Consider the following 27,845-nt stretch of genomic DNA (forward strand, 5'->3'; position numbering starts at 1 on the left):
AGTGTTTTTCTTCCTTAGTTTGACAAAATAGGCTTCAATTCTCCACTGGTGTAAAATAAGAAGATATAAATGTTATTGCATACAAATTTCTGCCGTATTTGTATTTACATGTTTTTAAAAAGTTGCTACAGACAATGGTCTATATATACATATAGTGGAACATTGTACATTATCAGCGACTAATACGATTGGCCAAGGTCAAAGTTCTTTCCTTGATAGGAAATCAGTCGTATTATACCACTGTAAGATAACTTATTTTGTTTGTGTTGCTTATTATACTAAGTATGTGCCATAATACTCCTCCCTTTCTTTAACATGCCCTCCTTTATTTATTTAAAGTTAGCAGAAATGAATTCCCATTTTAAACGTCACTGTAAAACCATCACAACCCAATGGTGTGCTTTAAAATCAAATAAAATTAGTCATATTTTCTGTAAAACATTTATTAAGTGACATGGAGGGGATTTGGTAACAAGTACTTCAAAAATGTTCTTCATCATAAATGTTGTTGTTAAATGGCCGGCATGAGGTGACAAAAAATGGCGTTGTCAAGTTATTCTGTGTATTGTAAGTTTTCTTTGGTTTTCAGAGTTCTCCTGGTATCAAAATGTAAATTTAAAAGAAAAGAAGGCAGTATTATACCTAAAATTATTCTACTATATACACAATAAAGATCCGTGAGTGATCATACTTGAATATTTCAATTTAGCGTGTAAAGTGTCTATTTTAAGTCATTCAATGTCAGTTATGTCATCATTAGCATTGAATGATTTAAAAATTAGAAAAATGTCCTGTTAGGAAACACATGTCACACTTTTAAATTAATTGTATTGTACCACGACTAAAAAAAAAGTCTATTATGACAAAAAAAGTGTGCATAATGTGATGATAATATGATCACTACCTAAATCTCACCACTGTGTGGCGCTTCAACATCTTGCTGCTATTAAAATGAATGAAAAATAAGATACCAAAACTTCAGTCTGTTTTTGCCACAAATGTGACTGGAAGGCATAACATGTCAATTTGAAAGGTTTCTATTAAAGAGGTCAAAATAAAATGTAGGAAGGTCATTTGTGCAGTTTCAAAGGAACTTTTTTTGAACTTTGCTCCTTAAAAACAAAATTCCATAGTAGAAAAAAAAAGACAACGTAAAAAGAACATCAAGGGAGATTGAGTTAATCCCTACTTCCACAAGGAATGCTTTGGAATGGAGGTGAACATTTATGGAATGTTACAACTCATCCTTATGTGTGTGTATGTGTGTGTGTGTGAGTATATGTGTGTTTATGTGTGTGTATTTATAAGCTGTTTAGTTCCTGCAGAGTCTGATCCAGAACTTGATGCATGTCCAGATTCTCATCCTTGGCATGTGACAATTGTACTGCAGAGACAAAGAAAAAAGGAGACAATGAAGCCTCAAATATTGTGAAATGGAATTAACCATAAAAGTGTGTATTAATCACGCAGTGTGGGTTTTTTGTCACATCAAAATATTTTTTCCTTCCAGACATTATTTTGGTTAAATTGTGCAACATGCAGACAATTCAAACCATGATGTTGTGCCTATCATGTGAATAACAACAGATGCCTTTGCTAGGGAAGAAGTCAGAATATGATAATATAATAGTATATACTGACTAGCCACAACATTGGGTTTTAATGTAAATATTTCCATTTTGTTTAAAGTATTTTTTATATATATATATATATTTTTTTTAAGACGCGAGTAAAAAATACAAATACCTTGCCTTTGGTGGCATTAGTATTAATAAAAATATTTTATAATATGGCATGTGTGAGTAGTTAATTCTGAACAAAGCATAATAGTCAATTACAGTATTAACATGGAGCCATATTATGTTTACTTCTTCTAATATACAAGTAAAATATTATTATCAACTTCAACTCTGTAGGTCAAAGTTTGTTTTTAATGCATTTTTTTTTAATATCACAAAAAGCCTTTTCGTAGAAACAGCATTTTAATTACAGTAATAGGGCCTGTTTTTGATGTAATTATGCCTCTAAAACCAAAAAAAATGCTTTTTATTGTTTTTCATCATTTAAAAAAATCATACCAAGATTCTGGGAAACTTAATAATTTGTAATTGTAATTATAATCAATCTTGTGGCTGTTCAGTTTCCATAAAACCAACAAAAATCACAACAAAAATAGACAAAGAGGCAAACTAAGTCTCACCTTAGGCAACTATAGTCTTTATCAACCCCTCTTGCACAAGAATGTAAAACAGTTTAAATGACATCACTGGTAATATTTGACAGGAATACTTGAGCATGAAAGATGTGGAGAAATGGAAGGAAGAAAAGTACATAGGAACGAGAAAGCTTTTAATTGGTATTTTTGATGAGATGGACAGAAGGCACATTGAGAAGATGAATTTTGAGAAAAGAGCCAAAAGCGGCGTGTGCGTCTACAGAGACGTCATGTCATTGAGGGCATGGTCCAACTCCTCGCTAATGGCCTTGTACTTCAACTTCTGAGCATAAAGCTCATCTGGAGGTCAGGAAATATAGTCGGGTGTCGCCGAGCCGAAAAAGCAGAGCGAAAGAGGCAGAAGGAAGGAAGGAAAAGAGGAGGAAAAACAAAAAGTCAGCAAGAAAAAAAACATGAAGGATGGGAATGAATAGGTGGAATGATTGTCTATAGCGCTATAAGAAAGACTATGAATAAACAGACAGTCAAAGCAATGGAAACAACCTAAATAAAGACCAAAATAAACAGACTATAGTACTTTTTTTGTCAGAGAGAAGTGAAATCAAGTCATACCTTCCAGGTCATCAATGGATTTTTCCAGTTTGGCCACTGTTCTTTCTGCAAACTCTGCACGGGTTTCAGCCTGATGTAAACAAACAAATAAATAGCATGTTAAAATGAATGGAAAAATGGAGCGAATACTACTGATGTGTACTCAGTATTAGCACCTGATACTGTTTTTTTTGGACTATCGGTCAGAAAATCACATCCAATCACATTCTTTTTAGTATAACTTTGTTTTTTGTTTTTTTATGGACTTCTGTAAATAAAAACCACGAGGCAAAAATGTCTGCAGACTAGGACTACTTCTCTTTAGAAACTAACAATAGTAACCGTGTATTATTAGAAAAAAACATCATACCAGCAGGTTTTTCTATAATACGAAAATATTATTATTATTAGTAGTAGTAGTAATCGAAAAATATGTGTATCGGTTTGGTAGAGGTAGGAAATATTGAAAAAAAATCAATGTATTTATTGATATACATTGTATTTATTGATATACATTGTATTTGATTATAAGAGAAATATATTAAATGATATTTTTTCAAGGTTATTTTCACCCATGAAAACAAAAACTAGCACATTTACAACATGAAACGTACCTCCTTCAGTTTATCAGTAAGAAGTTTAATCTCCTCCTCATACTTGTCCTCCTTTTCGGAGTACTGTTGACACAAACAACACAACCACATTATTACCCAACATGGCATCCAGTTGTATTTCCAGTGTGATCATATCATTGATCTCTCATACACAAAATAATTTATTAGGAAACATTTAAAAAAATCCTTACCTTCTCTGACTGCGCTTCTAAGGACTTAAGGTTGTTTGTCACATTTTTAAGCTCCTCCTCCAGGTCACTCGCTTTGCTATAGAAAATTCCAATTGAAAATGCATGAGTTCATTATTGCCATTAATTCCCAACTAAGTGTCCAAAACTACACTTATATATTTATAATTATAACACTTGACTGTTATTCCTAAATTCCAACTAGGTGTTAATGTTGTATTACAAATACAAACAGAAAAAGTACCCAGTATTTGATTGCATTTTACCATTCTGATAGCTCCGCCCTCTCTTCGGCTCTCTCCAGATCTAATTCCAGGATCACCAGTTTGCGAGCCACCTAGTGGGAGAAATTAGAGTTTTTTTACCATGTGGATGACTCCAAAATTAAAATGGAAGAAGAATCTTTAAATGTTTAAAATTCGGACCTCTTCATATTTACGGTCAGCCTCCTCGGCAATGTGTTTAGCCTCCTTCAACTGCATTTCCTGAATTTCCATCTTCTCCTCGTCCTTCATTGCTCGGGTTTCAATCACCTTCATTCCTCTGTAGCAGGATAGGTTAAAAAAACATGGAGATGTTATCAATAGATGCTTCATCAGTAATTAGATCAGTGTCTTTCAGTTATTTCTCAATACTCCCGCTAGAAAGAGGAATATGACACTATGCACAATGGAATACACTCTTTCTATTGTTCATCCTTGTTAAATATTCTTTCATATTTTCTCTCAAGGTTTAAATTAACTGCAATTTATATTCTCCTTGTATATGTATACACATTACCGTATTTTTCAGACTAAGTTTTTGCTGAGTATACGTCATACTATCCAAAAAAATGCTCCATGAAAGGGAAAAAAACAAGTGTCGTATTTTCACGACTATAAGGCGCACTTAAAGTCTTACATTTTCTCCAAAATAGACAGTGCGCCTTATAATACAGTGCGCCTTATAATACAGTGCGCCTTATAATACAGTGCGCCTTATAATACAGTACACCTTATAATACAGTGCGCCTTATAATACAGTGCGTCTTATAATACAGTGCGCCTTATAATACAGTGCGCCTTATATATGGAAAAAAAGTCATTTGTTGAGGGTGCGCCTTATAGTCATGAAAATACGGTAATATTTTTCATGGGACTTTTTTTCTTGACAAAATTCAAAACAAAGAGCAGATAAATATAAAATATTCATTTTGTAGGAACAATAAAACAAACTTGATATCAATGTAAAAAAACAACATCTTAAATTATATAATGTCATCATATAATATCACATTCCCACTCTTAAAACTCTTTAAAAAAACAAAACTGTAAATTATAATCCATAAAATACGCCACTAGCTTTTTCTAACAACCTTCTTGAACTACTGCAACAATTCAACTCTAAAAAGGAGTATGACATCATGCTATGAACGCCCCAAATTGTACTTTGTGAAGTTTATTCACTGGTTTGCACTGATTTGTGGGTATCGAGAAACGTGAAGGGCGCATCAAACCGCAACATACAAATTGTATGTGTCGTGCTGAGAAAGCGGCTAACCTCTCGCTCTCGTCTGCAGCCTTTTCGGCCTCCTCCAGTTTTTGCAGTGCTGTGGCCAACCTCTCTTGGGCTCGGTCCAACTCCTCCTCCACCAGCTGGATGCGACGGTTTAAAGCAGCAACATCACCCTCTGCCTAAAAAAGACCACAGGAAAAGGGGGATGATACATTTGGTCATTCATTCATTCATTAAACTTAACTCATCCAAGATGCTGTTCCCTCCCCCCGTTCGCAATTAAAACAGGAAGACGGAGAAACAGGGGGAGGTTGAGAAAACCTCTCCACTATGTTGATTTTAAGCCATATTAATGAGTCCGTATAAAAGACAAAGATTCAGAAATTAATTAGGTATGACGTCTGCTTTGAATAATTATTTTGATATTAAAAAAAAAAATCTTATTTTGCCATTATTCCCCAAATCCTTTCATTTTAAGCTTGTGGGATTTCAGGAACAAAAACAAAACAATGATTTCCGTTCCCCTCTGCATGTATTTTTGTGTCACATGACGGAAAATGGACATCCTTCATCTGCTTGTAAATTAAGGAGGAAAAAGACCCTAAACAACTTTTCCAGGATTTCCCTTGAGTTATACAGAGAATTTATCACTACATAAATACAACATAACATAATAATATAACAATATTACACCACAACCTTCCTGAAGAGCTAAAAATCTGAGAGCAGCTCTACAGAAACTCTTGTAGCACATCTTAAAATGTTTTTGTTTACTAAAATAATTTGCCATTGAGTGAAAATGCAGGCACTAAAAAACATGTCAGCTTCAAGGGGTGAGAGCAACTGCAAAGTAATTTTGTGTTCACTTGAGGGCAGATGTTAGTAGGTCAGTGCACTATTAAGATCGTCATGCTATCCAGACGTCAAATCTACAGCAAGACTAAGAGTTTTTCCTTCGCATTGGTAATAACCATTTTATTCATATAGATATGGTGAAAAATGATTCAGGTGAGAATAAATAAAGTCCAATTTGTAACAGAATCTAGTTGGGCTTCAAGAAAAGTATCCAATTGATATGTAGCTTGAGAAAGGACATGGTACATATATATTTACAGTGTTCCCTCGCTTATCGCGGTTAATGGGGACCGGGATAAGTGCATTTCATGGAAGTAGGGATTCCCTTTCAAAAATGCTTAATTTGAATTTAATTCCCAACTTTTTTTTAATTTATTTATTTATTTTTTACCCCCCTGTATACAGTACACCATATAGAATACGGGTAGAGAGAGTGAAATTCATGTTATAACAAAAAAAACTGTAAAATATGTTGTTTCAATGTAATATTCGTTTTTTTTTTTCCCCCCCAAAAAAAATCCGAAGCTCTGAGTCCGTGATAGCTGAACCGCGAAGTAGCGGGGGAACACTGTATATATATATATATATATATATATATATTTTTTAAACCCATCAGTTCTTACTTTGGAAGAAACCACTGAAATGAAACCTCAATTCTAGGCCATCTTGGTACTGATTATTCAGTATCATAGAAATGTGAGTCTGTCAGTGCATCTGTTGGGCATTTCAGTTAATGAAGGCATGTTTTCCTTTTCCAAAGCAATGCAATAATCAATGTTACCGCTATGTTGATTTAATTGGTTGGAAAATCTGTCCACCTAATTCTCTATTTTCACTATTTTCCCCGAGTCCAACTCGATCAGGCAGGAAATGTCTGGCGAATCAAGAGGCGACGAATGTTTAAACAATTAGCAGCTGATAAGAGAAGAAAGCCTCCCACCATGGGGTGAATGAAAAGCCCTGAATCAGCTCAACATAGTCAAATCCACTTTGAGCGGGCTGACATCTGTCGACAGCACATCTGGCTGAAGAGAACAGAACTTGGGTGGAACCTGAAATAACAGAAATGACCTACTACTTCCTGAATTGTGTGCAAGGACTAACGTTGTTGGAGTACAAACAAATAGGCTTTTCATGAGCTTTAGTTCAACGAGACTAGACGTATTACAGCACTCGCAGACATACGGAAGACAGACTCTTATTCAAGCCAACTGCACCTTTCAACATAACATTTCAATTGACATGTGACATGCTCACACATGCAAATATAAAGAAAATATTCGATGGAAAACTCAAATTGAAGCAAACTGGTTAAGATAATCCGAAAAGTTAGCTTAAACTGGGCGAAGAAGAGTCCACTTACAAGCTGTTTTTGAGTACAGTGTTCCCTCGCTACTTCGCGGTTCAGCTACCGCGGACTAAGAGCTTCGCAGATTTTTTTAAAAAAAAATAATACAAATATTACATTGAAACAACATATTTTGCATTTTTTTTGTTATAACATGAATTTCACTCACTCTACCCGTATTCTATATGGTGTACTGAAAACAGGGGGTTACAAAAAAATAATAATAAAAAAAAAAATTGAATTAAATTCTAATTAAGCATTTTTGAAGGGGAATCCCTACTTCGCGGAAATTCACTTATCGCGGGTGGTCCCGGTCCCCATTAACCGCAATAACCAAGGGAACACTGTAATTTCAAGAAGTACAAATTTGATATTTGCCAGGGTAGCATAACTGAACATGGCAGACTGTCATATTAAAACAAATGACTTAACTAATAGCTGTGTCTCTATTTAAGAAAAAAATGAAAACATTACATATTGATGAGTAAAAAAAAAACGTTTTTACTGCAGTTTTTAAGGGTCATGGCCAATTCGTATGAAATTAGTAGTTGGTTGACGTGATGTAATTAAGTCTTGGCATCTGTGTGAGCTGTTAACTATTATATATTCTATATGTAAGTGTTCCCATTTTGTATTAAGTTTCACTCTCTGTTCTGTACACGACAGAAAAATGGCTTTGCCCAAACAAGAAGGCATTCCAGTAACTTAATGAGTTATTCATTGACTACCCTTAACTCTTACTGCTATCTCAAATTTAAAACTGCAGTACAACGGAAATAAAAGCAATGGCTTGCAAATTGTGATTCAGTACTTTAAGTTCTAATCAATCCTTGAATGCAAGAAAATTGGACTAAACAATTTCCTCTATGAGTAGTTTTTTTTTTTTATCCTTTCTTAAGTAGTACATACTTTATACTTTGCAGCAGATTGTGAAATATTCCCCATCCCAGAACAAAATGTATTCCAACTTAAGCAATGTTATGGCACTTATCATCCTATACAACTCAAGTGACTAAAAAGAACCGTTTCCAACCAGTAAACTAATCTTCAATTTGAATAAGGTCCAGTTCCAACTGGATTGACCTTAAAAGATACAGTTTATGTAGATACGTTGTATGAGGAGACTTTTGCTAAGAGAATCAAGGCCAACTCAGAAAGCAATCTAATTATGAGCTGCTTCCAGGGCAGTGGGCTAATGAGCAACACAACGCCGCTGTGGTTCAGTCAAAGTTATTCCTGAAAGTGGTGGTTGCTCCCTAACCGATACGTGAATATAGACGAGTATTGTAAGATTTGTCAGAGTATCGGACCAAATTTAGTTCAGCAAAGTCAATAGGATTAGTCCTATATACTTTTTTCCTATAGCTCAAAGGGGATTTTATCTAGCTCAATGTAGGCTTTTTGTTTTAATAATAGTTAAGCTTTTTAACCAACCTGGTTATAGTTAGACCCCAAGAAATATCTTTTTAACAATCACAGCTAAAACTGTGAAAGAACAGATTTTTAAACTGATTACAAAGTTGAATTCAGATCAATCAATGCCTGGTTATTGTGTTCCATTACAAGAAAAAGATTTTATATTGTGTAGTCTGTCCATAAATCTGTCTTTGAGGGTTTTTAAAAGTCCCCGGTCAAGTAAATAACCCAACAATAAAACTTTCTACATGCCATTTTTAGGCTCACAAGCATTAGATTTTTTTAAAAATACTATTTTTAATAGTAAATAAACTAAAATGTGTTGCTTTTGATGCAGTAACATTTAATTTCTCCATCTGTAGTTCTTGCCTATCTGTACTTAGTACTATATTTAGTCACTCAATCAATTTAGTCTGTTAAAAACAACTTGAAGCTTAAGAGTAAACCAGGCTTTTGCTGGCAAAGACTGTACAGATCATTTCAACTAAATCACACAGTCTTGGTCGGTATAATCACATAATTATCTTGCCACCACAAAGCCACACCGACGTGGGAGTGTTCCCCAGAATGCCTCCTGCTGACGATACGCAACTGATATGCATTATATTTGGAAAGTTGAGCTAGTCGTTGGGAGAAATTCCAATGAAAGCAGAGCTCTCAGGAAGTCATTCTTTCCACAGAAAGTCAAAAGTAAGAGAAGCAGTAGCCCAGTGCTACAGAAGACTTGACAACTTGAATTTAACTATGTCAAACACTGGAGAAAAAGATCTGCTTATAATGGAAAAGAATGACATTCCTCTACCCACTCCTGCATATTTTGGGGGCGTAGATGATTGATAGTGACACAAATAACTGGAATTGTTAAAATATTAAGCCAAGGTGCCATGAGGCCATTGTCCTAATTCTTTTACAACAACACCAAATGCTTCAAACTTACATACTATTGAGGAATTTATAACTTTTGGATCCCCAAAACTTGGAATCCAGCACTTCTTTAGCTTGTGGATGACTGACCAGAAGTTATTGGTTCTTATAAGTCAGTGTTTTTTATTTTGGCTACTGTTCCACTTCCTGTTTCCTTTTCTGGTCTTCCTTCCAGATCTTTTGTGATTGGTCTCAAGTATTTTAGTCTTGATTATAGCCTTGCCAGATGAGAACCTAACTTGCTACAATCGCCTTTGGTGTTAAAACAGAATAAATCAATTGGTCAGATAAGAACTTCATGGAGTGGAATGTATTTAACCTGGTAATCAATGTCAGGGTAACGTTCCCAAACAATAAAACAATTAGCTGACTGTAAGAACAAAGTTCAATGAAACTACATTGTCAAACATTCCGTTCTGATATCTGTCATTACACTCTGAACCAGCCATTGATGAAAGGCTCATTTGCATTTAGAAACAGTTACAAAACAGAATAAGCACTTTGAAAGAGTAATAATTGTCATAAATTACCATGTTTTCGTGACTATAAGGCGCACCGCATTATAAGGCGCACCCTCAATGAATGACATTTTTTCCATATATAAGGCGCACTGTATTATAAGGCACACTGTATTATAAGGCACACTGTCTATTTTGGAGAAAATTTAAGACTTTTAAGTGCACCTTATAGTCGTGAAAATACGGTAATTGATATTGACTTTCAGGTATGAAGCACTTACTACACAGTCACCTCTAGAGCCAGCCATTGTTGATGTTTTGGATTTTTTTGTATAAAATCCTGCAGTGGGAAAGGAGCTATATGACGGAAGATGTTGTAAACTAAAATGGCATCTGTATATTTAACAGTATTGTTTCAGTTCAGGCGTTTGTGTTTTTTTAATATCCGACAGTGTTGGTTTTTCGTTTTTGGTTTTCTCTTTTTTCCATATATAAGGCGCACTGGATTATAAGGCGCACTGTCTATTTTGGAGAAAATGTAAGACTTTTAGGTGCGCCTTATAGTAAAAAAAATTCGGTAATACTTTTTTTGCTTGAAATGAGACACCACGCTTAACCAGAACCATCCCTAAATTTTCCAAAGCCATTAGACACTTCTATATGACAGCTGTGTTCATCACCACTGGCATTCCACTACTAAATATCAAGTCAGAATGTTGGCACTGAAGGTGTATTATGGGTAAAGTAGCTGCCAAGTTGTTGAAAAGGGAAGATAAATGAGTGGAATTTTCTTTATTTCAATCTTAAATCTTTCCAGTTGCTACTTAATTTTTTTTTTTCTTTTTGAAGGGACCGCTGAGAGCGAAAGTTGAGTGTTAAATGAGTGACTGTTTAGTTTTTTTGTGGACTGAAGCCGCAGAATTGCATTCACCTCTGTAAGACTGGGCCTACATTGACAGGAAGTGCAGGCCAGATTTGGCAGGCGACATCCTGGGCAGGGCAGCCAAGGGTTTCAAAGCATGCATGTTTTATGGTAAACAAAGTGTAGCTTTAAGTAAAAAAGGGAAGTCTGGTTCCGATCCTTTAACCATAAGCAAAAAATACCAATGCAAAGTACTTACTATTAATAGTAGATCTTCAGATGTAACAATGAAGAACACAAGCAGGTTAAATTTAAGACTCTACTGCATTACTGGTCAACTATACTTCAAAAAAAAATCTGAAACCACAGGAATTGGAAGAACAACAACAACGACGACGACGACCAAGTACTTTTTAAAATTTTCCTTCAGAAGTGCAGCTTGTTTTTTGCGTCCACGTTGTGAAACAATGATTCATCACATGAAGACTCAGCAATATTCTTGTTTAGATCTCCTTGTACTAAAATGAAAAAGCTTTAGTCCCAAAGGATAACTTCAGGTTGTCTTAATTATTCACATATGGAAATGTGGCACTTTGCCATACAGGGTTTGAAGCTCCGTTCCACTTTTTTAAGCATGGACGCCTGAACTGGCAACGTAGTGGTACATGTTGCCGTCTGACATGCAAATGTCACATGTTTGATTTCCATTTACCCAATTCCCAGTTGATCTAAAACAGGACCAATTGTCACTCAAGAAAAACTCAGTTGACGTACCCATACCTAGTTAAAATACTGTCAACAATCAGTTATGAAGCATTCAGAGTCTGGGCTATGTCATCACGTTTCCATATCTTAAAAGACCACAACTTCTCCCACTCACGTTGAATCACTTCACTCATGACATCAATAATATCCCCCAATACTTTGACATGTCACTAGACTATTAACCAAGTGTGCTACCTAAGCAATTCCATTCTCCTGACTTTTCTACTATGAACTCATAAAAGTCCTTACGTGAGTAGTGTCAAGAGGCAAGTCAGTGGCTCATATAAAGAAGAATGAGTCATTTACGAAAGAGTCACTCGTTTTGAAAGAGGAAGCATCTTTCAGAGTATTTCTGTCATTGGATACTCAGACTTGTTTCTGCAAGTCCATGTGGTCACCAAGCATATAGTGACAAACCACTTGTGGTATTTGGAAAACCTGATTTGCCTTAACCAGTAAGAATATACAAAAGACCCCCATTATATGTTTCACCTAACAAATTTTGGGTATCAAGCAAGTTCTGGAGAACATGCAAATAGCATGTAGAAAGGTCAAATCCGATATTTAAACCCCTGAGCTTAGCACTTGAAGCAGATGTGACAACCACAATATACACTAATGTACTTAAAAGTATGATTATTGGCTTCCACAGCAAGTTTTTTGTCAATTTTAGTGCAAAACTGCCCACCCATAAACCCAATATGAAATCTTTGTACGAAAAATTCACACGTTTTTTTTGTCGGAATTCAACAAAATCAATATGTATTACATTGAAAAATGCTAAATGTTGTAGTGTCACAATTTCAACTTGTACCTTTATTTATTTTACTTTATGTGCAATTATCAGCCAACTTTTTAGGTAAAAAAAATTGGTAGCCCATTCATTCATTCATTTTCTGAACCGCTTTATCCTCACTAGGTTCACGAGGGGGTTGCTGGAGTCTATCCCAGCTGACTTCCAGCCACAGGCGGGGGGAAACCCTGAATCAGTAGCCAGTCGATATCAGGGCACAAGGAGACAGACAACCATTTACGCTGCCACTCATACCTAGAGGCAATTTAGAGTGTCCAATCAGCTTTCCATGAATGTTTTTTTGGAATGTGGGAGGAAACCGGAGTACTCAGGGGGAAAAAACCCACACAGGCCTGGGGAGAACTATTGTAAAAAAATAAAAAATAAATCACCAATGGAAACATATCACTAGCCTGATAAGATATGTGAACCCATGTGGAAATACTACAAAAAAGGTAAAAATGGATTTCTGCAAGGGTGCAAGTTTTAAATGTTAAAGCAGGGCAAATACATTTTTTTTTAAATCAAATGTAGAACGTTTCAAAGCTTTTTGGGTTTAACATAAAATTAGTGAAGTTTTGAATTCAGGAATCATTTATGTTTGGGGAAACAAACAATAAAAGTGTATGACAAAAAAAGATGAAAATATCTTAACTTTTGACGCCAAAGCATCATATGCGCAAATCACCCACTAAAATCTCAACTTTTGTCCCCCCTCCCTGAAAGGGACCAACGCCTTGCATTGTGGCACAATCCCACCCGCAGATCCATCCATGGTGCGGTTTTATTCCACTCCAAAAGCGGAATAACGGTACTACTAGATTGCCTGCATAACACTACGCCACGACGTGTACGACCTAGAAGCTATAAATAACCAGCCTAGGTGCAACAAAACGAGTGTGGAGAAGAAGAAAAAGGACAAGAAGTTGATTGTCTCACTTTCTCCCGAAGCTCTCGTTCGCTGTCCAGTTCTCTCTGCAGGATTTGGGCTCGATCCTCGGCGTCGTCCGCCTGTTGCTGCAAACACTGGATCTTCCTCTTGACAGCATCCAAAGAGTTCAAACCTGCCATTGTTGACTGATTTCACCACTTAACTTTACACTACACGCGTTTAGAAGAGGAAGCGATGCAAAAAGCGTCCTTGTATTGTTCTTTTTTAAAGAAAAAAAGCACAGGAAAGGAAGAAAAACAGTTTACTCTGTTTGAATGAGCAAAAAAAGAAAAGATCCGTCCAAAGTCTAGACAACAGAGGCGCTCAAGTTGAACAAAAAAAAATAAGAACGATGTAACCAGGAAGTAAAAGGAATGTTGAGGTGATCTTCTGAAATCTTTTGTTGCAGAGGAATGAATGGAAGAAGGTTGGGGAAGTAAGTCGTCCTCGGGAATGTGCTTTTTTTGTGGTCCGGACACTTGGAGGGATAAAAAAAGGAAGGCTGAGTAGAGGAGAGACGCAAAATGTGGAGGCCAGAATAGAAGAGATGTGATTGGATGGTGAGGTCACAAGAGGGCGGGACCTAAAGATTGCCTATGTGTATTTGAAAAAGTTGATCCCTGTGACTGATATGATTACTAGTTAGTTCTATTGGGGTTGTCAAATATACAGAAACCTCTTAGATTCACTTTAAAATACATTTTAAAAAATCCTGACTGTTTTATAATTTTATTTTTTTAATTGTTGTTGTTGGTGTACTTCCATACTTATTTATGTTGTTGACTGCTTATTATGTTGCATTATGTTTACTACTTATTCATTATTCACACATAAATAAACATATTCATGTATATATAGCAGTACTGCAATCACCAAATGGTCTTCCCTGCTATCTCAAAATATCAACCTACTTTTCAATTAAAAAAATATTTTTAAAATTCGCAGATATTCACATAACAACAGATGAATGGTGCCACCACTGACTAATTTAACCAAAACACAGAATATAATTTCAGACAATATTGCCTGGATTCTTTGCATTTTTAGCAATTCCTTGCAGTAACACGTGGTAGTCACAAGATACCACCCACCAAAACATGTCAAATTCTACTACTATATTCAAAATAGTATTTTACAATCACCATTACACCACTAATCTAAAGTCATAATGGTGTGAACCCTCAGTTCAGTGAGCATCAAAGCCAAATAAGTAAGACCAGCCTTTCCAAGCATAAAAAGAACCGCCGCTCCCTACATCCGATTTCTAACGGAAATGCTAGAAGCGTGAATTTCATTGAAGACAGGAGTTCTGGCTTTTTTTGTGTTTGTCTTAGCTGCATTCCTAACATTCCAGAGTAGCACCCCCACCAATCCCTTCTCCTACACTTCCTCCACGGCTCCCTGAAGAAATGATTGTAATCATTGTTATCATTTTCTAAACTCTCTAAATACTCCAACTGTGTCTTTCCCTGTCTTGAGATTTTTAGATGGTGATATATGGATGAAGGCTTATCACAAAATTCACAGATAATTGCTTGTGATGCTAATCAACTCCAATAACCCGCATTTTAATTGTGCCCACCATCACTGAACAAAAACACCAGATGTGCTTATACAGTTAAATGGAACCTTTCCAAATACCGTATTTTCACGACTATAAGGCGCACTTAAAAGCCTTAAATTTTCTCCAAAATAGACAGTGCGACTTATATATGGAAAAAACAGAAAACCAAAAACCACCACTGTCGGATATTAAAAAAACACAAACGCCTGAACTGAAACAATACTCTTAAATATGCAGATGCCATCTTAGTCTACAAATTCTTCCATCATATAGCTCTTCCCCCACTGCAATATTTTACACAAAAAAAATCCAAAACATCAACAATGGCTGGCTCTAGAGGTGACTGTGTAGTGAGTGCTTCATACCTGGAAGTCAATAGCAATTACCGTATTTTCACGACTATAAGGCGCACTTAAAAGTCTTACATTTTCTCCAAAATAGACAGTGCGCCTTATAATACAGTGCGCCTTGTATATGGAAAAAATGTCATTCGTTGGGGGTGCGCCTTATAATGCGGTGCGCCTTATAGTCGTGAAAATACGGTATATAACTACAATGTTATTGAAACAATATTTAAAGAGAATGTATCTATGAAGGCAGAATGGTGACCTAATGGTTAGCAGGACACCCTCAACAAATTCAACACCTCCCTACTGTATGTACCCACCCCACGAATTCGCAAGCATTTACACTCTAAAAAGACTTTACCATGTGGTTGCCATTGAGGGAAGTGCACAATTGCAGTATGTACATCATTTTTTATGGCTATTTTCTTGTCAAAATAAGATGCAATCCAATTCAACAGTCTTGTGTCCAACAGATGTCAAACTAAACTAGGTGTAGCTCTCTTTAACTAATAGGTAATGACATGACTGTTGCCTCTAATACTGTATCTAACAGTAATTTAGTGAAGGACATTTGATACAGTCTGCGTGGCTTTTCAAACACAATGAAACAAATAGCTCTTAGAACTTTTCTGGGTTTATTTAAAGAGAGTGAGAGCTTAATCTGGTGTAGCTCTTTGACACACTTCCCTTTCCTTTGTATGTCCAGCTACACTGCATGCATGTCCCTGGGATATCCTCCAACCACACTCCAAACAATGCTGAATTTTACTATGCTGTGTTTATTCAGTAGTTGTACATGAATGAGCGCTTACTTGGGATTTAAGTCTGGGATGGGCTATTCATACCTGTCAATCTCGGCTACTTAATAATGATTGCAATTCTCATTATCAAGCAATGAATATCATACAAATGGAACGCAGCACATATTTACTCGCATATGGTGCACTTAAATGTCTAAAATTGTCTCTAAAGTGAAGGAAGTGAAGCTGGCAGCTTGACTGTCTGGCTACATTGCTTGCTGGTGCGCTATATTATATTATATGCTTTAAAGCATGACAATATTGGCGGTTGACAATGACGTTTTTATCTGCTGCTAGTGAACCAGACGATCCAAATTATAGAGCCGAAATGGGTAAAAACGAGAACAGTTTTACAAAAAACGTACTTAAAAAAATCTGTTCAAAAGTTGTTATACGGCATACACAATTTGAAATGATCATAAAAACCATATGTTGACAGTTAAGTCCATGTTCTATCATTTAGGTGTCTAGAACGGTTTTCTAATATAACTACATGCTTGCATTTATGACTGTTATAACAAATTATGACTTGATTAACAAGTAGGTTATGTTTTCATTGTATCCTACATTTAATTAAAACAAATATGGTGACCAAACAAAATAATAAATGATTCAGATGCATTAGTCTGGACTAAAAACATGTCTGAATTAAAAGATGCTTTCTTGCCTAGCAAAATCCAGCCTTACTACTGCTCAGTTTAACACCCTAACCCTAACCCTAATCCCCTAACCCTAATCCCCTAACCCTAACCCCCTACCCTAATTCCTAACCCCTAACCCTAACCCCTAACCCATCCTTAAAAAAGTGGCACAAAAAAGGAAAAAGCACATCACTTGTCCTGAGTTGCAAAGAAGGGTGAGTAAGATTTGAACTGTAAGAACTGCTTAAAGTCCAAAGTACATCTTATAAGATGTTGCTACAACTCCAAACAGAACATCTCAAAGCTTTTTGGAATTGAAGAATGCAGAAAACTGATCCGTCAACTATTGATGTGGTTTATGTACTTGTGTCTGAATCGGAGTACTAAAAGCGAGTGTTCATCTTTCAGGAGTGGCTGCACAGGAATGCAGAGAGTGACTAAAGAGTGATCACATGGATCAAAGTGAAGCCACAGCTGGCTTAGACTTCCAAAGTCCAGCTGTGGAAGAACGGGCGCCATCGTGCTCAGTGGGGCTTTACTGTGAGGCCATTTGGGATTTGGCGAAATATTAAAATGAAGAGAAAGTGAGTGCCGTCAATGTTATTTGGTCTGAACTTTACGTGTGTGTGTTTACTCACATCTGCAGCTTTCTTTTCGGAGAGTTCCAGTTTTTCTTGAGCGTCCTTCAGGCCTTCGGAGAACTTGTCCAGTTCATCTTCTGTCTGCTTCATCTTTTTCTGGAGGTCAAGCAGTTCTTCTTCCAGCTGGGGGAAAAAAAGAGAACTTTATCATTTATAATACTCGTTTTATATTTCATGACAGCTTTTGAAGGTTGGTTAGCAGAAATTTAATGGTGCTACTTGCTCACCCCATTTAAAATAAATAAATACAATTATTATGAATTATATTTGCAGTAAAATATTGGTAGCCATGTTTGCTAAAATTGTACCAGTGACATAAACACCAATAACGCCGGTTATCTATGGATCGCATAATTTAAAAATAATAGTAAAAATATTAAAAATCAATTTAAAAGATTACAAAAATATGTCTACCAAAGCATTATACATTTTTTGCATGTTTTATCTTATCTTTTTTTACTGTAGTTAAGCATAGGCATCCATTTTCAAAGTTGACTTTTAACTTGATATGTTTATTTAGCATAAAAAACTGTATTATTTCAAACACACTCCAAATTGATAAGCAAACTCCTCATATAGTTTCACAATCTTTGTCTCCACTTCAGTGTCCAAAATTAGAATCATTATCAACAAGCAGTTGACAGACACATTACAGTCAGCATAGTGTGACTTAAATATGTCACTAAGTAACAATTACATGCTTAAGGAGTGTGTTGGATCTCCATATCAAATTGCTTCCATGAGGTTGTTTGTGGGTACTTATCATCCCAAGCTTGCAGAAACGGATAAAGCTACTTAAGCACATTTTAAGAGCCAAGCTGGAGTGTCCTTTAATGTGAGGTATAAGAAAAAAGAAGATTTCACCTAACAGTGAAGGATTGCGCTTCACATTAAGACCAATACCCAAGACTTGCAATAGAGTGGAGTAGATGAACACTAAGGAATGTAAATATAAGAGCAAAGTGCTTTCAGATGGTCTCCCCTGAGCTAAGCTGGCTTTAGGGTCAACAATGAGATGATATAAATATTTCCATTGCTGAATATATATTAAAATACTGTTTAAATCAGACGTAACATTGTTGTTTTTAGGAGTTTTTTTGCATGAAATATTTTTTTTTTGCCTGACAACAGCAAATTGGATTTACCCATCATTTTGGAATCATCTTTAACTGCCATTTTAGCTGTCATTTCAGTTTAATGTCATTAATATTTGTCTCATGTCCAATCCCTGATAAACATCCGGGGACAAAGTTTGTCAAGAAAAGATGAGATGACCACTCAAAGGTGATCCAGCCTCTTCTGACCAATCATTTTAAACCCAACCTATCTTATTTTCTAATTATATATGTTTTTAAACTGGTATCAATATTAAATAAACCCCTCATTTCTCATCTGTACATCCCTCTCATCCCAAACCCACCTGTTTACATTTGTCCTCAGCCGCCTTCTTGTCCGTCTCTGCCTGCTCAGCTCGGTCGATGGCATTCTCCTTGTCCAATTTCAGCATCTGCATCTTCTTCTTAATAGCCTCCATGGTGTCTCTTCTTACCGAACCTTCTCGTCGAGATGATAAATTCTTCTCTTCCGAACTTTTAGACTGCTTCTAGATGCAAGAGGAGTCCTTGAAGGAAGTTGAAGCTTGAGTAAAGGCAATAGAAAGATGGCATGTGGAGCTCTATAAGGGGCAGTGATGCAAAGTGCAACTAAACCTGCCCACAGGTCCTTCAATTCTCCTCCTCCTCTCATCCAGCCCTCACCCCCCACCTCCCCACTCATCACTCCACATGCACTTTATCCTGTCTCCCTGACTATCACTCTCCACTCGCACCTATCAAAGCACTCACCCAAGGCCTTTCCATTAAGGAGTGGTCTGCTTAGCTCCCCCGGTTTTGGCCCGTGGATGATGTCCATATTTGGGTTGGTAAGCTTTCGTGATAAAATGGCATGTAGGAGAGAGAGAGAGAGAGGGAGAGTGGGTGGAAGATTAACCAACAAACAAGGGCATTTAATAGAAGTAAGAGGGATAACTTACATTAGGTTCATAATTTTATTGATTCTGTTGTGTCATGGTTCCTTGTGTTGGAATTCCAACTCTGGTTGTCCACTATATGAAAGTGTCCTAGAAACAAACAAAATAAAACATGGCAGAATGCAAGTATATACAGTGTTCCCTCGCTTATCGCGGTTAATGGGGACCGGGACCACCAGCGATAAGTGCATTTCTGCAAAGTAGGGATTCCCCTTCAAAAATGCTTAATTTGAATTTAATTCCAATTTTTTTTACCCCCCTGTATACAGTACACCATATAGAATACGGGTAGAGAGAGTGAAATTCATGTAATAACAAAAAAAACCTGTAAAATATGTTGTTTCAATGTAATATTTGTATTTTTTTTCCCAAAAAAATCTGCGAAGCTCTGAGTCCACGATAGCTGAACCGCGAAGTAGCGGGGGAACACTGTAGTTAAAATAACATTTTTTTAGAAGGCTGGGATTAATGCATTTGTTGCTATTGATAGTGATAGACATCCATTCCATTGGAAAGCTAGCAATGACCTCTCGGCGCAAATGGATGAACTTAACTGAGTGTTAAAGCTTATCAAATCCCGTTTTTATTTTTTTTATCTGTTCTGGTTCACTTTGGGGTCATGATTTTAGAAGATGAAAATGTTGCTCTGACAGGACACAAAAATATGCCCAAAAAATAAAATTGTGCACCCAGAAGTCTGATGGTTGACTAATGATACTTTTATTTTGCTTATATGGCTCATAAAAATGTTCCTAATGACTTCTAACTTTTAGTATTTCAATGTTATAGTCCTTAAACTTCCATTATGGAAATACTTTTTGTATGTCATTAACTGCAATGGAAACCTGAAATGGACGAAGTATCACTTTGGACAAAATGACAATAATGTAAAACATTAGCATGCATTTTTATGAGGAGAAACTCTGTGACATCCAGAAGCTAGAAAATTGTGCAACAGCCCTTTGCAATTGACTGACGCGTGCAGCAGCTGGAACAGGCACGATTGCGGACTTTGTCACTCGGCATGGAAAGCAGAGAAGGCGGTACAGACAGAGTCAAAAGAAAAATGGCTGCAGCTGCAAAGTCTTTCAAAGCTAAAAGATGGATTTGCGGTTAGCAAGAGTCAGCCATCGATTTGAATTCTTTTTTTCTTGTCCAACTCGGGTTACATATCTCACAATTCATCGTCTTTTTTAAAACCAACATTAATTCAATCTGGTTCATCATTTATCCCAAAAAGACAAGATGCAAGTAATTCCCTATTGCCTCAGATGTTTTACTAATTTAACCCATTCACTACCACTGACATTAAAAGATGTTTAATTCCTTTTAACTTGAAAATGAACGTGAATCGCAGTCAATGGCTCCTTCACTGACGGATATTCAAGACGGTCAAACCATAATCCGCAAATGCACTTTAAAAAGAAGACAGAATGATAGATAGACAAACTGACAGATGTGTTCCCAGAAGGAAAATTAACAGTCAGGTGATCCCAGCATGCATAGTGTACAGGAAATGGTCTTTCCACCACATGTATTTTTTCTTCAACCATAAGGACATATTTCCACATTCTTTACACTTTTTCACTAAAAAGAATGGAAATATTTTTTCCTCTCGCCATGAAAAGCATTGCAAGAGTACCCCTTCACTTCTTCCATAGTCTGTCACATTTCATAAATCATCTGTTATGAACATATTTCTGCTCTTCCTATTGAATTCATCTCATTTGATTGTAGAGTCGCACAATATTTTGACTTAGTAGTACTGAATACAGTATTTCCTAGAGTACTGTATTTTCACGACTATAAGGCGCACCGCATTATAAGACGCACCCTGAATGAATGACATTTTCCATATATAAGGCGCACTGCATTATAAGGCGCACTGTATTATTAGGCGCACTGTCTATTTTGGAGAAAATTTAAGACTTTTAAGTGCGCCTTATAGTCGTGAATATACGGTAATTGCTATTGACTTCCAGGTATGAAGCACTCACTACACAGTCACCTCTAGAGCCAGCCGTTGTTGATGTTTTTTGCATAAAATCTTGCAGTGGGGGAGGAGCTATATGATGGAAGATTTTGTAAACTAAGATGGCATCTGCATATTTAACAGTATTTTTTCAATTCAGGCGTTTGTGTTTTTTTAATACCCGACAGTGGTGTTTTTTTGTTTTTGTTTTTCTGTTTTTTCCATATATAAGGCGCACTGAATTATAAGGCGCACTGTCTATTTTGGAGAAAATGTAAGACTTTTAAGTGCGCCTTATAGTCGTGGAAATACGGTAACCATTCATTGCTTTGAGATAGAAACAAAGCTTTTGATTCACCTAGACAAGACAACACCTGGATTGTGGTGACAAAGATGTACTGTAGATTCACACAATCTGTAACCTTTGATTTGTGTGTGTAGCTTCTTAAGATGATGTCATAAGGATCATGTTTACTACCAGAACACCAACTGTCTTTCTCTCTCTTCTCACACACATGATTCAAGGCCAAAAGGTTTAGACTGCACTCTTCTGTCAACAGTAGGACATTTTTGTTAGTCATCTTTGCAGAAAACACAATGTGCAAGCAATCTTAAGGACACCATGACCATTTAGGTGACATCTGTCAGACAAATTCCTTCTCTTTCCATAAACAGAAACCATTTATAATTCAATTGCATGATGAATCAATGCAATAAACCTGCCACAAACTGCTTAAAGTCTGTTAATGTGCAAGACTGTTTGCCAAACTGTTGCTTTGCTTAGAAATATTACTTTTTAAATGGATTTTACAAATAATTAAGGCATTTTAAATGGTATCAACTTAACTCTAGTTAAATATAATTTCTATTATTCCCAAAGATAAAACACTGCATGTCGATTAGATTAGATTAGATTAGATTTGAACTTTATTTCATCTTGTATTAGGGAAATTTCTTGATTGCAGTAGCAAGACAGACATAAGACACAGAAGACATTGTAGAACTAGTTAAAAAAACTGGAGCCACACACACAGGAAGTCCACAAGGTGGGAACCTTCTGCAGACTGAGACTGAGGTTACATTAAATTTGACTTTCACTACAACAACACCCTACTAACTCTTCCTTTTCTACCCCCCCAAAAAAACTTCTATCCTTCCTGCATGTCTCTAGTTACCTTTTGCATGACCGCAAGTTGACCTCAGGCTACATTAATAGAGGAGGGGGCTCTCTGGAAGGATTGCACAAAGACAAAGATTCAAAAAAAGTACTAAGCTGGATTTCACAACTGTCCCGGGATAGTAAAAAAATAGGAAGTTGTGTGATGGGAGGGACTGAAGTAGTCATGGTAAGTAGTGAGGATGAGGAAGGCCAGTCAAGAGAGAAAGAGAGAGGAAAACCCTCCCACAGGAAACCGGCAATCCACTATGCATGGCCTTTTAAGGTAAAAAAAAAAACTTCTTAATTTTTCTTTCTTTCTGGGGAATGACCCAAAGATACAGTCACATTTAAAACCGAAGCGATACAAAAAGTACAGTACAGATAATAGTAGGGAGGAAGAAAGCTAACACTAAATTAAATGTGATTTTGGCAGGCATTTTAGTGTATGGTTCTTGATATTTTTATAACAGATTTAAAAGGAGAGTTAATTCAAAAGACTGTAGTTACCTAATAGACATATTGACCCATGATTTTTGTTTGGATCTTTTACTGAGTTTATTACAATTAGGGTTGTGAAGTTTTATATATTTTTGAAGATTTTTTTGGTCACTAGGATGAATGAATATCTTGATTAAAAAAATATTGATGAATCTACGATCTTTACACTGTGATCCATATTAATTTGTACCATACCGTCATTTTGACAGTGGATTGTTCTTACTGGTTACCTACTGACGACCATTTGAGCAAGTTTTTTTTAACTAGGTCTACAATGTCTTCTCTGTCTTATGTCCGTTTTGCTACTGCAACCAAAAAAATCTCCCAAATACGGGACAAAATAAAGTTCTAATCTAATTTAATCTAAGTGCTATCTATGCTTGTAGAACGTAAGGAAAAATGTACTCCCTGAGATCCTATTAGAGTGTTTTAATGGCTGAATACTGACTAGGCTATTAGCTCAGTAGTCAGCACGCTTGACTGCCACAGTGACAGGTTCATGGGAGAAATGACTTCATCCCTAGTAATTCCTGACTCAAAACTACACGATTTCAACCTAATTTTGTGAGAGCTTGTCCAGTTTCCATCAAATCACCCTCCGCCATTAGAAAATACTTAAAAAATCTACTTACGATTTGAGGGGAGGAAAGTCAATCGCTTTTTTTTCTGGTCCTTGCACGTCTTGCAGAATACATCCAAGTTTTATTCAGCCACTTGCTCACTGAAAACAGCTGCTGGCTTTTTTAAAGGATCTACATTAGAAGTGGTGAAAGGGAAGCATGACTGTAAAACTGCACAGCAATTATCTTAACAGCCTATAAAAGATGTTAAAATGTGAGCAATTGGTGGTAATTCTACGTGGGGTTTAAAGCAGATATTTCATGTGACATTTACAATGAATATAAAAATGTGACATCTCTCTGCTTAAAAGACATTTTAGGGGAGGAATAATAAAAACTGAGAAAAAAATTGAGACTAAGATGAATAATTTCAAGGTTTTTTTTCTAGCCATTCTGTAGCCTGAAGCTTTTATGCTAACTACCGTATTTTTACGACTATAAGGCGCACCGCATTATAAGGCGCACCCTCAATGAATGTCACATTTTTCCCATATATAAGGCGCACTGTATAATAAGGTGCACGGTCGGTTTTGGAGAAAATGTAAGACTTTTAAGTGCGCCTTATAGTCGTGAAAATACGGTAATTGCTATTGACTTCCAGGTATGAAGCACTCACTACTTTACAGTCACCTCTAGAGCCAGCCATTGTTGATGTTTTGGATTTTTTTGTATAAAATCTTGCAGTGGGGGAGGAGCTATATGATGGAAGATTTTGTAAACTAAGATGGCTGATCTGCATATTTAACAGTATTGTTTCAGTTCAGGCGTTTGTGTTTTTTTAGTATCCGACAGTGGTGTTTTTTTGTTTTTGATTTTCTGTTTTTTTCCATATATAAGGCGCACTGGATTATAAGGCGCACTGTCTATTTGGGAGAAAATTTAAGACTTTTAAGTGCGCCTTCTAGTCGTGAAAATACGGTATGTTGTTTTGGAGGTCTGTCTTTGAGTAGTACAGAACAATACCTGCATTGTAGTATCTCACGTCCTCTCTATTTTTACGACACTCGAAGTGGACAAAGTGGCACATGAGCAAAGCCATGCTACAGAGGTTATCTCACCACTGCACTTTAAGAGCTCAGGCAACAAAAATGTGTGACGTTATCCTCTGTACTGATAGGCTGCCAGCGCCGTGAACCGTAAGTGGCGCCGCCATCATCATTTTTGTCAGTCAACCAACTAAAAGCAGCAGCATGCAATGACCCCAGTCCGGCCTAAATCTGCTCTGTGGAATAGAAGTGATTTAAGGACTTGGGCAGCTTTCCTCATCTAACTGAAGTTTCACTCAGACAGAAATGGCCACGCTCTCTCTTCCTTCCTGCCCTGCGGCACCCTGGATGTCACCCCACCCTGCCTGGCCCAAAAAAAAATCTCCTGTTTTAAGGGTGGGACTCAACTTCCCACATTAGGATTAGATGAGAAACTCCTAAATTCCCACAGCCTGTTCCTCCTCTTTTTTTTTTGTTCCTTTGAGACCTCAACTAAACACTTTTTATGTTCCACCTTCTACAAATTAAAATGTACTTTTGTGTGTTTCTGGCTTTTTGTTCCAAAACTTATGTGCCAATTTAAGCCTCAACCCACCAGTTAAAATGTTTTAATATTAATGATTTAGAGTACATATTTATTTCCTTTTATGATAAAAAAAATAGATTATTTTAAAAGGAGAGTGAAAAATAAACATGTTTTGGACATGCAAATATTATGCATTTTATCATTAATTTATTATTTAAATAGTTTGTCGAGTAAAAACATCATTGATATGTGCAATTTGATAAAACAACATGAAAAATATTTATTTTCTTTTATTGATTGATTTATTTGATACACGTAATAATGAACATATTTATATTCATGTTAATGAACATATATATGTAAATATGTATGTAAACAGTTTCTTCATCTATGCAGTTGATTCTTTTATTATCTATTCTCTCATTTAGTTCAAAGCTTTGCTCACTATCCCCTTTTTTGGAGAGAAGACACACCCAGATGTCCCACAATTCTCTAAAAAAAAATCCTTTTGGACACATTTCTTTAGCTTTCACTCTACATTGAAAACATGCCAATGTGGCCCTCTATTGGACAAAGTAGCATGTCAGTACTTCTTGAACCTTTATAATGGGAGTATTTTTTAATGTATTTATTTTTTGGTCTAATAGCTGTTTCTGCATCATTATTTTGGTGTGGAATTCAAACTGGGACTTAGTTTAACTATAGTATTAGCATATTTTCTAAAATTATTTTAAAAAAAAACAATGTGCATAGCTGTATGTGTTGTTGTATTTCCAAATACTAATGACATGCAGTAAAAAAAATCATTATTTATATAACGTATAATGTTTTACCAAGTGTCAGGCTAGTGTCATACATGAAGTGACAGTAGGTAAAAGTACTAGTTAAAATGTGGAGAAATAACTTACAGATCAGTTTTAGATTCCACAACCCAAAATTGAGTGAATTAAGTTACCATAACCAATTTTATTTTATATCCTTCACCCTAAATGTTGCTCCATTGTAATACTGATTGATTCCACTCAGTATATGGATTTATGGACGAACACATAATAGGATTTAAACATTTTTAAAAAGAGGTTGACACTTTAACCCTGTTGCTTACTTGTCAAGGCTGCTTTCTGTTCCTATCAAACAAAGATTACAATGATATTTTAGTTTGAAAGGGAGAGGACGTGAATTTTGGACTGATAGCATTTTATCGGGTACTGCAAATGACCTCGACCCAAAGGTTGTTTTGGGGAGATGTTCGTATCAAGGCCTTGGACTTAAAGTGCCAAAAATGTGCTCTAAACAGACTAAAATCATCATTCAAAATGGACAGCAATAATAAATATTTTATTGCCAGAATACCCACAACTACTAACTACTGTTTTTGGAATGTGTGGCACAATATTAGCATTATGAAATTATATATATACACAATAAATCCATCCACATTTCACAGTTTTTCCTGCAGGTGGGAGCATCACACTGTAAAAAATGTCTGAATTCTTTATAAGGAGTTCTACTAGTCCTTCATGACCTTTTTGAAACCATTATGCATACATACACACACTATGATTTATATATAAATAGAGAATTACCTCTTAATTATCCAGTCAAAATATTTAGGAGAGTTCGGACATGTGTTTTAATGATAAATAAAAAGTGTTGCAATTGTCCTCAGCTCAGCAATTACATCAATCTGCATTTATGTCAATGCTTCAGAAGACAATGCACGCATTGTATACGGTGTTCACAGAATGGATATTGTGTAAAAAATAAAGGCCTCTAGGCCTTTAGTGAATGGGGTCAAGTTCGGGAAAGGGTTAACTGAGTTTCCCAATAACAAAAAGTGATGAGATTGGATCATTCCCATAGCCTATGAACTCTTTGACAAGCATAGAAAGCTTTTCGGTGTACTAATTATTCCTGTGTGATCTTTTGTATGATGCGAAATAGCACCCTTTGCGGACGTAGTGTGTGAAATTGTTACATTGGTAATATTTGGTCTAGCTTTAAAGTGATGGGAAAATAATTTGTGATCAAATAACTAACAAATGTACAGCAAACAAGCACAAAGTACTGCGTATATGTACATAGGGTATACGATACGGTCACGTGCCAATTTGAGGTCAATGTCCTCAAGTGACCTTTTCAAGAAACGCTATAAAAGGTCATTCTGGGCCAAATGCAGGATTTAATGACTAAGCTTGTGCAGAAGTTGCAATACTATATACCCAAGCATTTATTTAGTTCAACATGTGTTTGTTATATACTCTATAACAGGGGTAGGGAACCTCTGGCTCGGGAGCCACATGTGGCTCTTTCCATGGGTGCATATTTCTCTCCACTCACCTGTGAGGTAAAATATGGAAACTGTGACACTACTTTTACCACCTCCTCAATGATAATTAGTTTTTTTATTACTTTTCTGTGTATGATATCCCTGATACTGATTTATTAGCAACAGCATAAAATTGTTGTCAAAATAAGAGACTTTTTGTATGAAAAAAATCATATATTTTCATGTATTTTTACCATTCAAATCTGAAAATGGCTCTCAAGAAATAACATTAGTAAATATGTATATATGAATACGAGTTTCATATTATGGCAAGAAGGGTATGCTAGCAAGAATCCATATGGGAAAAAAGGGGTGTAA

The 27,845-nt window shown here is 36.1% G+C and overlaps 1 protein-coding gene across 4 annotated transcripts; it reads right to left on the reverse strand.

The window, feature by feature from the left end:
- Nucleotides 1-439: 439 nt before the first annotated feature.
- LOC144196565 (tropomyosin alpha-1 chain) lies at nucleotides 440-19,153 on the reverse strand. Of its 4 annotated transcripts, none has more exons than XM_077716875.1 (9): nucleotides 18,829-19,153; nucleotides 17,406-17,531; nucleotides 5,109-5,242; nucleotides 3,995-4,112; nucleotides 3,836-3,906; nucleotides 3,573-3,648; nucleotides 3,382-3,444; nucleotides 2,789-2,858; nucleotides 440-1,384 (listed from the first exon to the last, which is right to left on the reverse strand). In XM_077716875.1, the coding sequence occupies exons 1-9, from the start codon at nucleotides 18,940-18,942 to the stop codon at nucleotides 1,302-1,304; spliced, it is 855 nt and encodes a 284-aa protein (XP_077573001.1). In that variant the 5' UTR covers nucleotides 18,943-19,153; the 3' UTR covers nucleotides 440-1,301. The 4 variants fall into 4 exon arrangements, with proteins under 4 accessions (XP_077573001.1, XP_077573002.1, XP_077573000.1 ...); XM_077716874.1 differs by lacking the exon at nucleotides 440-1,384 and adding an exon at nucleotides 2,329-2,515 and having other exon boundaries at nucleotides 18,829-18,997; XM_077716876.1 differs by lacking the exons at nucleotides 17,406-17,531; nucleotides 18,829-19,153 and adding an exon at nucleotides 13,424-13,934 and having other exon boundaries at nucleotides 443-1,384.
- Between the last annotated feature and the right edge of the window lie 8,692 nt (nucleotides 19,154-27,845).

This window comes from Stigmatopora nigra, chromosome 5 (assembly GCF_051989575.1).
Source record: "Stigmatopora nigra isolate UIUO_SnigA chromosome 5, RoL_Snig_1.1, whole genome shotgun sequence".
NCBI lineage: Eukaryota > Metazoa > Chordata > Actinopteri > Syngnathiformes > Syngnathidae > Stigmatopora > Stigmatopora nigra.

What these genes read in the sequence shown, in the direction of transcription:
- LOC144196565 (XM_077716875.1), bottom strand. Translation starts at nt 18,942, where the DNA reads ATGGAGGCTATTAAGAAGAAGATGCAGATGCTGAAATTGGACAAGGAG. An exon ending in TAGAAGCGCAGTCAGAGAAG is followed by an intron (nt 3,445 to 3,572) that starts GTAAGGATTTTT and finishes TTGTGTCAACAG; the next exon opens with TACTCCGAAAAGGAGGACAA. An exon ending in ATCCATTGATGACCTGGAAG is followed by an intron (nt 1,385 to 2,788) that starts GTATGACTTGAT and finishes TTGTCTCTGCAG; the next exon opens with TACAATTGTCACATGCCAAG.